Here is a 12,283-nt window from a genome sequence, read left to right on the forward strand (position 1 = left end):
AACGACAGCCGCCACATTCAGGAGCGGTGGGAAATTGTTTTCCTTTTTTACCCAAAGAATTCAAAGAAATCATGCGCACTGTTTTATTAGGAAATGTTGTAAGAAGAGATCTGAAATGCTAAACAGACAAATGCCAAAAAAGTTCTTAAAAATCATTGCATGTGCATATATGGATGGAAATGATCATTTATTCTGTGATTATTCTGAAACTGATTGTTTAGAATATTTTGTTGAATGAATACATTTTAAAAAATCTAACTGAATAGTTAGAAATGTCAGATTATGAACATTAAATGCGTATGCATATTGAGTGTACAGGGAAATGAAAGAGTTAACGGAAAGTACACAGAAGGCTGAGTGCAATGTTTTAGTGTGTTTCTCAATACTGTTTGACCCCCTGTCTGCAGTTCTCACCACCAAGCACCCAAGCACATCCATTTCCACTGAAGATGTCACTCTTTAAAAACATCCCACACATATGTACAATAAAGTTTCATATTCTTTAAAAAAACTGAAACAGCTGATCAGTGCAGTTTTCACCAAAAAGAAAGAAATGGTGCATTAGGTGAGGACTTTTCAATTTCACATTTTCCAGGCCTGGAAAAGTCATAGAATTTGTAGAAAGTTATTGAAAGTTTTGGAAAAGCCATGAAAATTTGATGTGTTTAAAAAAAAACTGTAAATAACCATCCAAGTAATGAAACATCAGGACGAATAAAAATCTTTACGAAGGAAACGCAAAAAGACAAAAAGAAAATCAACATGTAATTCTCTGAATAATAAACGGCATGATATGACACATCGACTGAAAGACTGAATTTTTTTTTTTTTTTTTAAATAGTGGAAGCTCTCTTGTAGACATCCAATAGATCTCCAGAGTTGTTCACCCTTTAAACCTGGGCAAACTATCTCTAATTTCTTTTAAAAAACATGGGAAAAGGCAATAAGCAACTCAAAAAGGAATGATACAGAAATTAGGATTAAGTTAGGAAGTAATCTAAGAAAATGACCTTACAATTAGCAATAAATGAATAAATAAATAAATAAATAAATAAATAAATAAATAAATAAATAAATAAATAAATAAATAAATAAATAAATAAATAAATAAATAAATAAAATGATAATTATAATAAATGAAAAGCAAACAAAAAGTTAATTTTAGTTTTAAGTTTGAATTTCTGAATAACTTTAAATTATAATATAATCATTTGCAAAATAAATAAATAAATTAATTTAAAAAATAATAAATTAAAAACAAACAAAAAATGAAAGTCATAAAAAAAGTTATCCTAAAGAATTTTAAATATACAACTATACTAATCATTAACATAGTTCACAATAATTTTTTCCTACCTTTTTTGAAAATAATTTCCTGTATCTACTAAATTCTTGTAATTTTGGGTTTTCCTGGGCCTCCATGTGGAGCCAACTGCCTAATCAGGGGCACCTGGCCAGCGCTCCTGATTATTTAAGCCGTTCCTGCTTCGCTGTCAGCCAGCCACGCCACCCTGCATTGCTTTTCCTTTTGTTTCTTATGCGCTCTACAACACACACCACACATGATCATTGCATCTATACACCTGCACTCACTCCTGATATTCATGTCTACATCCCACCATCTTTTTCCTCATTTATATTAATAAATATTGGTTGTTTGCTTTACATCTGCATGCATCCTTGTTATTTGTTGCGGTGTGCGAGCCGGGCGTAACAGGAAGAAATCTGATTCTCTAACTGTCTTTGTGAAAAATTCATTGAAGAGAATCAAGATGTCATTTTCTGATGATACAGGCCATGAACTTCTGTTCTTAGATTTGAAAATGATCGAGAGTGACCTGAAGAAAGAAAACTGTGTGTTCTGATATTTGTCCCACTTCCCTTTTCTTAAGAAACATTTCTTTTTTTCTTCTTAGTGCTGCTTCCACTTATGTTTTCTCAGGGTTGGAAAGAGAACATGCATATGCACTGTAGTGCAGCATTTAAGCTGTGGCTGTAATTCTCAGCCCTACATGTAGCCTATGAGTGTGTGCAACTCTGAGCACTGACCCCAAGATTCAGGCAATTAACACTTCACTCACTTTAATGAGTCCATTTTCTCACACAGACAAACACAAAAAGTCAGTCATATTGCAAAGACCCAAACCATATTTCAAACCATGCTGCACCGTCTCACACCGCATTGAACTGTCCCGAGCATACTGCACAGTCTCACACCGCATTGAACTGTCCCGAGCATACTGCACAGTCTCACACCGCATTGAACTGTCCCGAGCATACTGCACAGTCTCACACCGCATTGAACTGTCCCGAGCATACTGCACAGTCACACTAGGTGCTCTCATAGAGCTGCCCTGTGCCACCCTTAGTCTCTAACGCTCCCTGAAGAGAGGAGATGTAGAGCCCGATCACTCTGGGAATAACAGATTTTCTTGGTCTGTCTGTTTTGCAGCTTTGTAAAAGTCGCCTGCCGCTGACCACTCTCCGCTGCCTCTCGATGAACACGTGCAGAGGATGCCCTTCATTGTCTTTAATGTTCTGCCTGCGTCCTTTTCTCCACCACTGAATCCAGATTTTCCAGCCTGAGACCAAACACCAAGCCTGCCTGCTTCACCAGCTTATGCAGTCTTTGTGCGCAATAACACCTCTTGTAGCTCCTGCTGCATGATGAGGGAGCCAGTTCCTACCAACAAGCACAAAGCCATAGCACCATGTGACCTATAAACGCCAAAAAGGTGTTTAGTATAGAGTACAAGAAAATTCCCTGAGAATTTTATGATTACCTAAAAACAGTGGATTATTCAATGAACGACTGCACCAGACGAGGGACTATAGACTACATGACTTGTTGCTCCAGCTGAATACTGGACCTCCAAACTCTGACAACACTCGGGAGAGCAAGAGTAGACGTCTTTTTATGTTTTAACGATCTGTGCATTTTGCTCTGTTGCAGGGAATTGGAGGATGAAATTAATTATGCTTTTGTTTTGATTTGGTTGCAGTGAGTGAGCTGCTGACCTGGTCTTAGGTAACAGTTTTAATATGGTTTTGCTGACCTCTGCAACCCTGAGTGCCTAAGGCGTCAGTTTTGAGTCCCTCTTGAACTCAGCTGATGCATTCCTCTGCTTGTTAACCCATTAGGGGAAGGGACACACTGAGTACCAACCATAGACTGTAAATAGAGATGAGCAACACAGCCCCACTTACCCCAACAATGCTTAAGGGAGGCTAAAATATCTCGAATGCGGGTGTTGCCACGTTGAGGTACCACGTACGTGGTACCAGGTACTTTTTCATAATGGAAAACCAAAAAAGGCCAGTAGAGTAGAGCCAGTACCATGTGGTGGAAACACGCCTTATGGTTCCAACCAACCTGGTTCTTCCTGTTTGAAGCTAATCTTAATATAAAATACTTTTGAAAAAATAAGGATTTCTATTCGTAATATAACGCTGCTTATGTTGGGCAATCACCTACACAATGTTTGGACCTGTTTCCTGTGGCCGGGGGTGTCACATGAACATACAACTTTAAAGAAGACAAAGAGAAACAAACCAACATGGATGCAAGACAGGAAGCAGCAGTGGGTATTAAATGATCATCTGCGCTGAGAAAAACAAACAAACGGGGAAAACACAGTTGGGTGAATTCGTGTAGGGGTAGGTCTGGGGAGCATGGACTGTGACTCGGCGTGACTCAGCGTGGCTGACCTGCAGCTGATCAAAGAGCTGATATGTGCATGTACAGGGCTGACAGTACCTCATCTTTGTTTTTACTTCAATGAAAGTTTTCAGATGCAACAATCATTTGCATATCAGGAAAAATTGAGTCCACTTCCCCTTTTTTCAAAAACATGTCTGATCTCATTTTGTTGGACGACGGCCACAAACAAACAGTGACCAGAATCTGCAGTAAATGATCACCAGTCAGTTCAGGGAAGTGACAGATCAATCACAGCCGGGACACTCAACTCACTTTGTTTGGGGCCACTTTTACAGAATGACAGGAGGCCAGGGGCCAGTCATAGCAGCCCCAAACATGTTTCAAAGATTTAAGGACATTTCTAGGATTTTAAAATGGTTCTAGAATTGTATGCTATGTCCATGATTTAAAGACAATTTAAGGATTTTGAGACATTTCTAGAATTTTAGGACATGAGGGTCTTTGCTAGGACCTCTGTCGGGTGGTGTGGGGATCCTTTAATGGCTGACACAGAGTGTCGTGTGAAAGGTGGACAGCTTAAATCTGCATATCTCTGCACCTGAACACGGACAAGACTGTGATCCTATGAATAATTATATTTGAATAATTGTGTAGTGTGAACAAAGCTGGTGCTAGGAACCAATTTGCATGAAGTCAAATGATGCTGGGAAACTGTACAGGTGAAACAAAGAGTTATATTAACAGCAACAAGTCTGAAGTCACACATTCAGACAAACAAAGACCAACAAACAACAGCAAACAAAGATGGACACCGTTCTTCTGCTCATCGTGGCAGGCAAGTGTTTGGTATTCTGTCATGACTGTTCACTGATATATTGTTGCGGCTGCCGAACTCTTATCACAACACTTTTATGATGCGCTTCAGATTAATGATTCATGGAGGAGCACTTCAGATTATCGCCAACATTCAAAATATCCAAATCTGGACATAAATGATTTTGACTGAAGAGGAAAGGGATCAAATACTTCATCTAAAAAGTAACTAAAACTGTCAGACAAATGTAGTGCAGTAAAAAGTATAATATTTACCTCTGAGAGGTCTCGGAGTCAGACAGATATCCTCTGCGACCCGAGCCTCCAGGGAGGTCTGCGGTGAACATTTTTTTAGAAACTTAACCCTCTGAAACCTGAGCAAATTGATTTGATTTCTTTAAAAAAAAAACATGGGGGGAAGGCAACAAACAATTTAATAAGACATGGCCCAAAATTTAGCAAAAAAAAAAAGACTGCTGGCTTTGGAGCTTGTGCGTGTGTGTGTGTGTGTGTGTGTGTGTGTGTGTGTGTGTGTGGGTGTGGGTGTGTGTGTGTGTGTGTGTGTGTGTGTGTGTGGGTGGGTGTGTGTGTGTGTGGGCACAGGTGGAGGAGCTGCAGGGGGAGTGGCCCAAAAGACAGGAAGCAGACAAACAGACAAATGAGGAAGGAGAAAGGAGGGGTAGAGCCCCTGTTTGCCATGGTCAAGTCCCCTGTTTAAACCATTATTATTATTATTATTATTATTTATTGTCATATGGTTAGGGACTTTCCATGTAGTAACATTTATTGGTTTTTGGTCCTGAAGAAAGTCCGGATTGTATTGTTTCATAGTGTATGTAATTTGCAGCTGGTTAAAGTGGCAGAGGAAGTTTGGTGCATCTACTTCTCCAAGATTTTGGGGGTTTTGTAGTGTGGTGAGCTTAGCTCTTGTTTTTTATTTTTCCAGTAGGACTTTGTTTTAGGGTGGCACAGTGGCGTCGTGGTTAGCACTGTTGCCTCACAGCAAGAGGGTCCCTGGTTCAGAACCCAGTTGGAACGGGGTTCGGTCCATGGGTTCTCTCCGGGTCTCCGGCTTCCTCCCACAGCCCGAAGACATGCAGCTGAGGTTGATTGGTGACTCTAAATTGCCCTTAGGTGTGACTGTGAGTGTGTATGGTTGTCTGTCTATATGTGTCGGCCCTGCGATAGTCTGGCGACCTGTCCAAGGTGACAGCATGGATTGGCTCCAGCCCCCCCGCGACCCTTACAAGGACAATCGGGTACAGAAAATGGCTGACTGACTGACTGACTTTGTTTTAATTGCTTCTAGGGAAGTGAACCATGTAGGGGTGAGCTTAGTGGGATCACTGAAAAGGGTAGTTTATTTTGTGTAGTAAAAGTCCAATATTTCAGTGTGAAGTGTACCACAGCAGAAATATTAAGTAACAGAAGATGGAAAAACTCAAAATTGTACTGATGTGCAGTACAATTTTACTCCAGAGACAAAAACTCACGTGACAAAACTGAAATACGATGTTACAAAGTGAAGAGAAATAAAGTCACCTGATCACTGTGCATGTGCGTCTCTACAGGACTGTGTGTCGTCTCATCACACGCCGGACCCACGTTCCATTTTATTTACGTTAAGAGGAACTGGACCGAAGCACAAAGATACTGCAGAGAGAAATACACAGACCTGGCCACCATCACCAGCATGAAGGACATGAACAGCCTGACCAACAGCTTTAATTTAAGCGAGCACCAACAGGTAGAGTCAGGAGGATTCAGCTGTTTCACTTCTCTTCTCCCTCTCTTTGTTAAGTCGTGTCGATAACTGTGTCGCTGACAGGTGGGTTAAACTTTCAAAATCTGATACTACAAAAAATATTGACTCAGTGCAGTAAAAGTACAATATTCCCTCTAAAATGTAGCAGAGTGGAAGTATAAAGTGTTTTCAGTCCAAACGTCCCTCGTGGTGTTTCAGTGTTTCCCTGTTGAGCTGCAGTGGACTCTGACTCCCTCAGAGTTATTAACTACTTCCTGTTTGCTTCCTGGTTCATGGCGAGACGTGGAAATGTTTGGCCCAATAACGGCCACACTGTGTGACCAAAACCCTAATTTTAATAACTTTTGATGTCCAAGTCCTTCTGAGAAGATGTTTTAATTTTGAAGTCAATTGGATGAAATCTGTTGGAGAAGATATAAAAAACACAACCTCTGAAAATGGCCAAAAACACGCCAAAAGGGCAACTTCAAATCAAAATGGCCAACCTCCTGTTGGGTTTACAGTATGGGTCCAAGAGTCTTTTTGGTTCATCGTGGGGTGTTACATGTGCCTACCAATTTTCATTAATGTAGATGAAAGCAGAGGCGGGAGCTATTTCGCACAAATATAATAGGTGGCGCTCCTGAGCCATTTTTTAAAATTTGCGCCTGAGACCCTTAAAATATCAAATATAAATATTCCGAAACAGCACTTTAGTTAACATAAACTTAATTCATTTCAAAAATTTTACAGAGTTTAGTTTGACTCAACCAAGAGGCTTGAGTCCGAGGATCTCAGAGACCCAGCAGCCACATAAATGTTGACCATGTCAGACAGATCAGACGCTGCAAGACCTTTAATTTTGATATGAGCTGAGCGACAGACGGGTAATCAGTGTGACGATTTTAAGACTGGAGTGATGTGGACTTCCTGTCTGGGTTTTGGTCCGAACACGTGCTGCTGCGTTTATGTCTGATGTCAAAATGTGGAACAAAAGCTGCACGTCTGATTCTTTTTATGTCCATCAAATGTTGTTTTCAGTTAGCCTGGATAGGACTGTACGACGACGTGGACAGCTGGAGGTGGTCACTGTCAGACACGAGCTTCTACGGACACGGAGAGACCGAGTTCAGACGATGGGGGAATAGACAACCAGATAACCAGGACAGTGGAGAATACTGCACAGAGATGTGGGCTGATGGCTATTGGAATGACGCACCGTGTGATGTCCGTCGTAAGGTGGTCTGCTGTGACGTCACAGGTGAGAACTTTAACTGGTGAAGACACAAACAAACCAGTTTAGTTTGTTGACCTCTGACCTTCTCTGCGTCTCTTTGTGTCTTCAGTTCCTTTAATGTCATTTAAAGCAGACGGAGCAGAGCTCGGCCTTTGTTTGAATTTTGGAAGCGGGGTCATCGAACTTTATTTAAAGTCCCGAAACAGGTGGAGCATGAACTCAGGTTTATCCCTCGTCACTGTCTCCGTCAAAAAGGCTTTAAGAAAAGGAGGCAAAATAGCTGTGACGTGTCTTTATGGATGAATGTGAGACTGGACGCCTGCATGTTCATATGCACACAGCTCCGTGCTGATTTCACCTTCATGCTCAGATTCATCACTGAACAAAAAGACAAAAATATTCAGAAGTAGAGAGAAAATAAAGTGTTTATGTTGTTTGTTGTGTTGCCTCTACACAGCTCTTCACTGTGGTTCATTTTCAGGCTCTAATGTGACTTTTGTCTTCATCAACACCACCATGAACTGGACTGAGGCCCAGAGCTACTGCAGACAGCACCACACAGACCTGGCCAGTGTGAGGAACCTGGCAGAGAACCAGCAGGTACAGCAGCTGATGACTGCAGCAGGAGAGTCAGACGTCTGGATCGGCCTCTTCAGAGACTCCTGGAAGTGGTCAGATGGAGGTAACTCCTCTTTCAGGTACTGGAGACAATCGCAGCCTGATAACCGTGAGAGTAAGGAGTTTTGTGTGGCTGCAAACTTTAACCAGTCTGGAAACTGGGAGGACTGGAACTGTGACTACAAGAGAGCGTTCATTTGCTACAGCAAACGTGAGTGATGACCTATGATTCAAAAGATATTTATTTGACCTCAGCATTAAATTTCCTCAATGATGATATTACATAACAATAATAATAATTAACAGTGAACTCCAGACAATAACTTTTAACTGTCATGATGCTGATAGTTTTTATGGAATTATTTGGAAGGTTAGCAGCAGTGTTGATCAAGTCAAGTCAGTTTTATTTTATTAATATCTCGCCAAACCATAAAAAAGGTTAACAAAAATTAAAAACCTTTGTGTCGACTTAATGCAGAAAATAAGCAACAGATGGAGGAAAAAATACATTTTTAAAAAATGTAAAAAAAATAATAAAACTTGAAAAAATAGAAAAAACAGTCTTGAACAATAATACATGTAGGAAAATTATTGTCACAATTATGTTTTTGTGCTGTTACATTTTGAATTGAAATATGAAAATCAATGGTTGTCCAACAAATTTCATTGCAAACAAACAAGAAAATTTCAAAAATCTTTAATTTTGGTTTCCTAATGTAAATCTATTGTTTAAAGTGATGAAATCCTGAAACTTTTTCCGCAGCCGAACCACCAAAGCCGACTACGACCAAGCAAGTGTTCAGACTGAGGCTGAGCAAAGAGGACTCCTCTCTGGACCTGAATGACCCTGCTGTGGCCGAGAGCCTCTTGAAGCAGGTAATCACGTTTTCTCATTTTCTGCAAAGACAAAACCACCGAACGACTCCTCCAAGCACATTAAAATACGATAAGACTCGATCGATCCCCAGAGAGGAAATTCGGCTTAGAGCAGAAGAAGAAACAGACTGAGGAGGAAACAGATAAAGAGCTACTGAAAGTAATAAATGCAGCAAAATAAGAACCTTCAGTAAATGACATTCAGCAGCTAAAAACATGAGAAACATCACAACACTTTGTCCACATCCAGGACATGACTGGAGCTTTGTGTGAACACACGTGTGCAGAAGTAAAGAGTCTGTTAGTGCCACTCTGCAGGCCTTATTGATGTCCAATGATGAAGAATCAACACTCAGCACAAACTTTGCTATCTGCCACCAAATGCAGCAGGAAAGTGCCCGAAAACGATCCAGCCGTCTGAGAGACGCCAGAGTTTACAAGAGAAGAAGAAAGTCCAACAGAGCAACAAGAATTACTGCCTCACGATACGACGCTGAGCAACGACCCAGCATTATGATGTCGCAGTGAGGCTGACCTCTGACCTTTAGCATTTAAAGTCTCATCACCTCCTCATTATATCCTGTCAGACATCTGTGTCAAACTTTGTCTTCACAAACGTGTGAATTCTTGAGTTCCAGTGCGGACATGTCCAACGGCCGGTTCCAGTGCGGACATGTCCGACAACCCGAGCGCTGCTGAAATGGAGCTTCAGATGAGGAGAAAATGAAAAAGCGTGCAGAATGTAATCTGTGTGTGTGAGCGATGATGTTGAGGAGTTTTGTGTCTCAGATCAAACAGAAGCTGAAGGACCAGGGGCTGAGTGACGACGTCAGACTGAGCTGGAGGAAGCAGCCGGGTGGAAAAATCTTCCACAAGGAGGAGAAGAAGAAGACCACGGAGGACGAGCTTTAAGCTTCAGCTGTCTGTTTTCAGCAGAGAAAAGTGAATTTCTTTCCTCAAAGTCCTCACGTAACGAGTCAGAGCAGAGCTGCAAGAATACGCTGAGTCATGGATTATTCACAGATATTAAGATCATCCGTTCATCCTTAAAGTCGTTTTGTGAGCTGGTTCCAGCTTCTTGATGCTTTTCTTTGTCAGATATGATCAGAAACTTCATATCTGAAATTGTTGCTCCATTAAAACAAGACACAAGATTTATCTTTTTGGCCCGTTGGAAATGATAACAGGCTTTTTCACTTTTTTTAATAGATTAAATAAAATAAGAAAAAATGCTTTAAGATAAGATAAAATAAAGTTAAGATAAATTATGACTTGACTGGGGAAAGTTCCAGTGAAATGTCTTTTTCCTAATTAGACATTTTGTAAATAAAATACTTTAAGATCAATCAAGATTAGATTAGATGTTTTTTAAAAAAAGATTTGACTGAAGGCCACACCTTAAAAATAAGCTTTAATTATTTTTGGAAACTTAAATAAAAAAAAGAGAGAAATAAAATGCCTTTTTTTAAATTGAGAGTCTTTTTGCAACAGTACTAAAATCGTCAAATTTTGTTAATTCCAGCTTCTCAAAAATGAAGATTTGATGCTTTTCTTTGTCATATATGATCATAAACTTAATATCTTTGAGGTGAATTTATGTTTGGGTGGTGGGAAATCATAACAGGTGTTTGGTTTTTTTTTAATGAAATAACTATTTTCTGACATTTTATAGTAAAATGAGTTTAGATAAAGATATAGATAGATTATATATATTCTCTAATGTAATATAATGAAAAAATAAGATACTTAAAGAAAACTTGATTTCACTGAATGCAACTCCAGTGAAAAAAAACACCTTTAAAAAAATAGCTTTAATGTTTTAAGGAATTGTTAAAATTAATTTTCATGAAAACAATAATCAGTTTTTTATTGCATCCAACAATGTGATGTTTTCTACCTGTTATGTGTCAGAAAATAATCTATAGTTATTTAGATAATATGTTATATTCTTATTCTGTTACCTTATTGGGGATGCAAACTTTAAGCAGTTTCCCTAAAATGATTTAAGTGTGTTTTGATATTAATATTAAACGTCTGAGCAAAAATGCCAAATATTTTCTGGTTCCAGCTTCTCAAATATGAAGATTTGACATTTTTCTTTGTAATATATGGTCAAAAACTTAAAATCTTAACTTTTTGGTTGATTAAAATGTGACATTTATCCACCTGGGTTGTGGCAAATTAGACAAAAATCAATATTTTCTAGCATTTTATACCTAAAATACTGTAAGATAAAATAAGATTAGATGAGATTTGGTAAAATATGCTAAGATACACTTAAAAATGGGATTGAAAAACAAGATTTGACTGAAGGCCGCACCTTAAAAGTTAGCTTTAATTATTTTTGGAAACTTCGAATTTGATGCCTTAAAAAACAAACAAAAAAAAAATAGAGTGATTTTCCACTTAAAAAAATAATAGAATTGTCAAATTTTACTGGTCCCAGCTTCTCAAAACTGAAGATTTGATGCTTTGTTGTTGTTGGTTATGATCATAAACGTAATATCTTTGAAGTGTATTTATGTTTTGGTTGTGGGAAATTATAACAGCTGTTTTTCTTTGTTTGTTTTTGTTTGTGTTTTTTGAACTATTTTCTGACATTTTATAGGTGAGGTAAGATAAGATAAAATGAATTTAATAATGTTAGAGAAGATAAAATTATATTCTTAAAGAAAATAGGATTTGACTGAAGGCAACTCCAGTGCAAAAACACCTTTAAAAAAGATGATATTTAATATAATACAATTTAATATAAGATTAGGTTTTTGTTTTTCTTTTTTCAAGCGATGTGACTTAAGGCCACACCTTGTAAAATTAGCTTTAATAATTTGTGGAAACTTAAAAAATTATTTTTATGGAAAAGAATGCCTTTATTAAAATTGAATAAAATATAACGATTTGATGCTTTTATGGGTCATTTTGTTGTAAAAGTAATATATTTTGGTTGGGTTCAAAAATAAAGTTATGATTGGGAAAATGCCATTTGCAAGAGTGTTTTGTTATATGTATTATAAAAAATAAATAATACAATAATGTTATAATGAAAATAAATGCCACATGATAATGCATTGAGTTTCAATTATTTCACAAATTGTTGGTTCATTTAACAGTTGATTCGTGTGATTATTTATTTATTAATACCTTTTATCAGTAGTTAATATTGAACACTTTATATTTTTCTGTAGCTTCAATTTACCTGAACGTTTTTTTTTCTGATCTTAAAAAAAACAACGTTCGTGTGAGAGCACGTGAGGGCGACGTGTCCGAGCACGTGAGGGCGACGTGTCCTTACGTCATGACGCCGGGCTGTTGCCATGGACACGGAGTCGTCGGA

At 38.5% G+C, this 12,283-nt stretch overlaps 1 protein-coding gene across 1 annotated transcript; it reads left to right on the forward strand.

Moving 5' to 3' along the window:
• Positions 1-6,100: 6,100 nt before the first annotated feature.
• LOC121947264 (macrophage mannose receptor 1-like) lies at positions 6,101-10,586 on the forward strand. The gene is made up of 5 exons (XM_042492232.1): positions 6,101-6,221; positions 7,260-7,479; positions 7,937-8,284; positions 8,837-8,949; positions 9,739-10,586. Exons 1-5 carry the CDS (start codon positions 6,168-6,170, stop codon positions 9,859-9,861), a joined length of 858 nt encoding a protein of 285 aa, XP_042348166.1. The 5' UTR covers positions 6,101-6,167; the 3' UTR covers positions 9,862-10,586.
• Positions 10,587-12,283: the final 1,697 nt, after the last annotated feature.

The sequence above is a fragment of the Plectropomus leopardus genome, chromosome 8 (assembly GCF_008729295.1).
Source record: "Plectropomus leopardus isolate mb chromosome 8, YSFRI_Pleo_2.0, whole genome shotgun sequence".
Classification (NCBI taxonomy): domain Eukaryota; kingdom Metazoa; phylum Chordata; class Actinopteri; order Perciformes; family Serranidae; genus Plectropomus; species Plectropomus leopardus.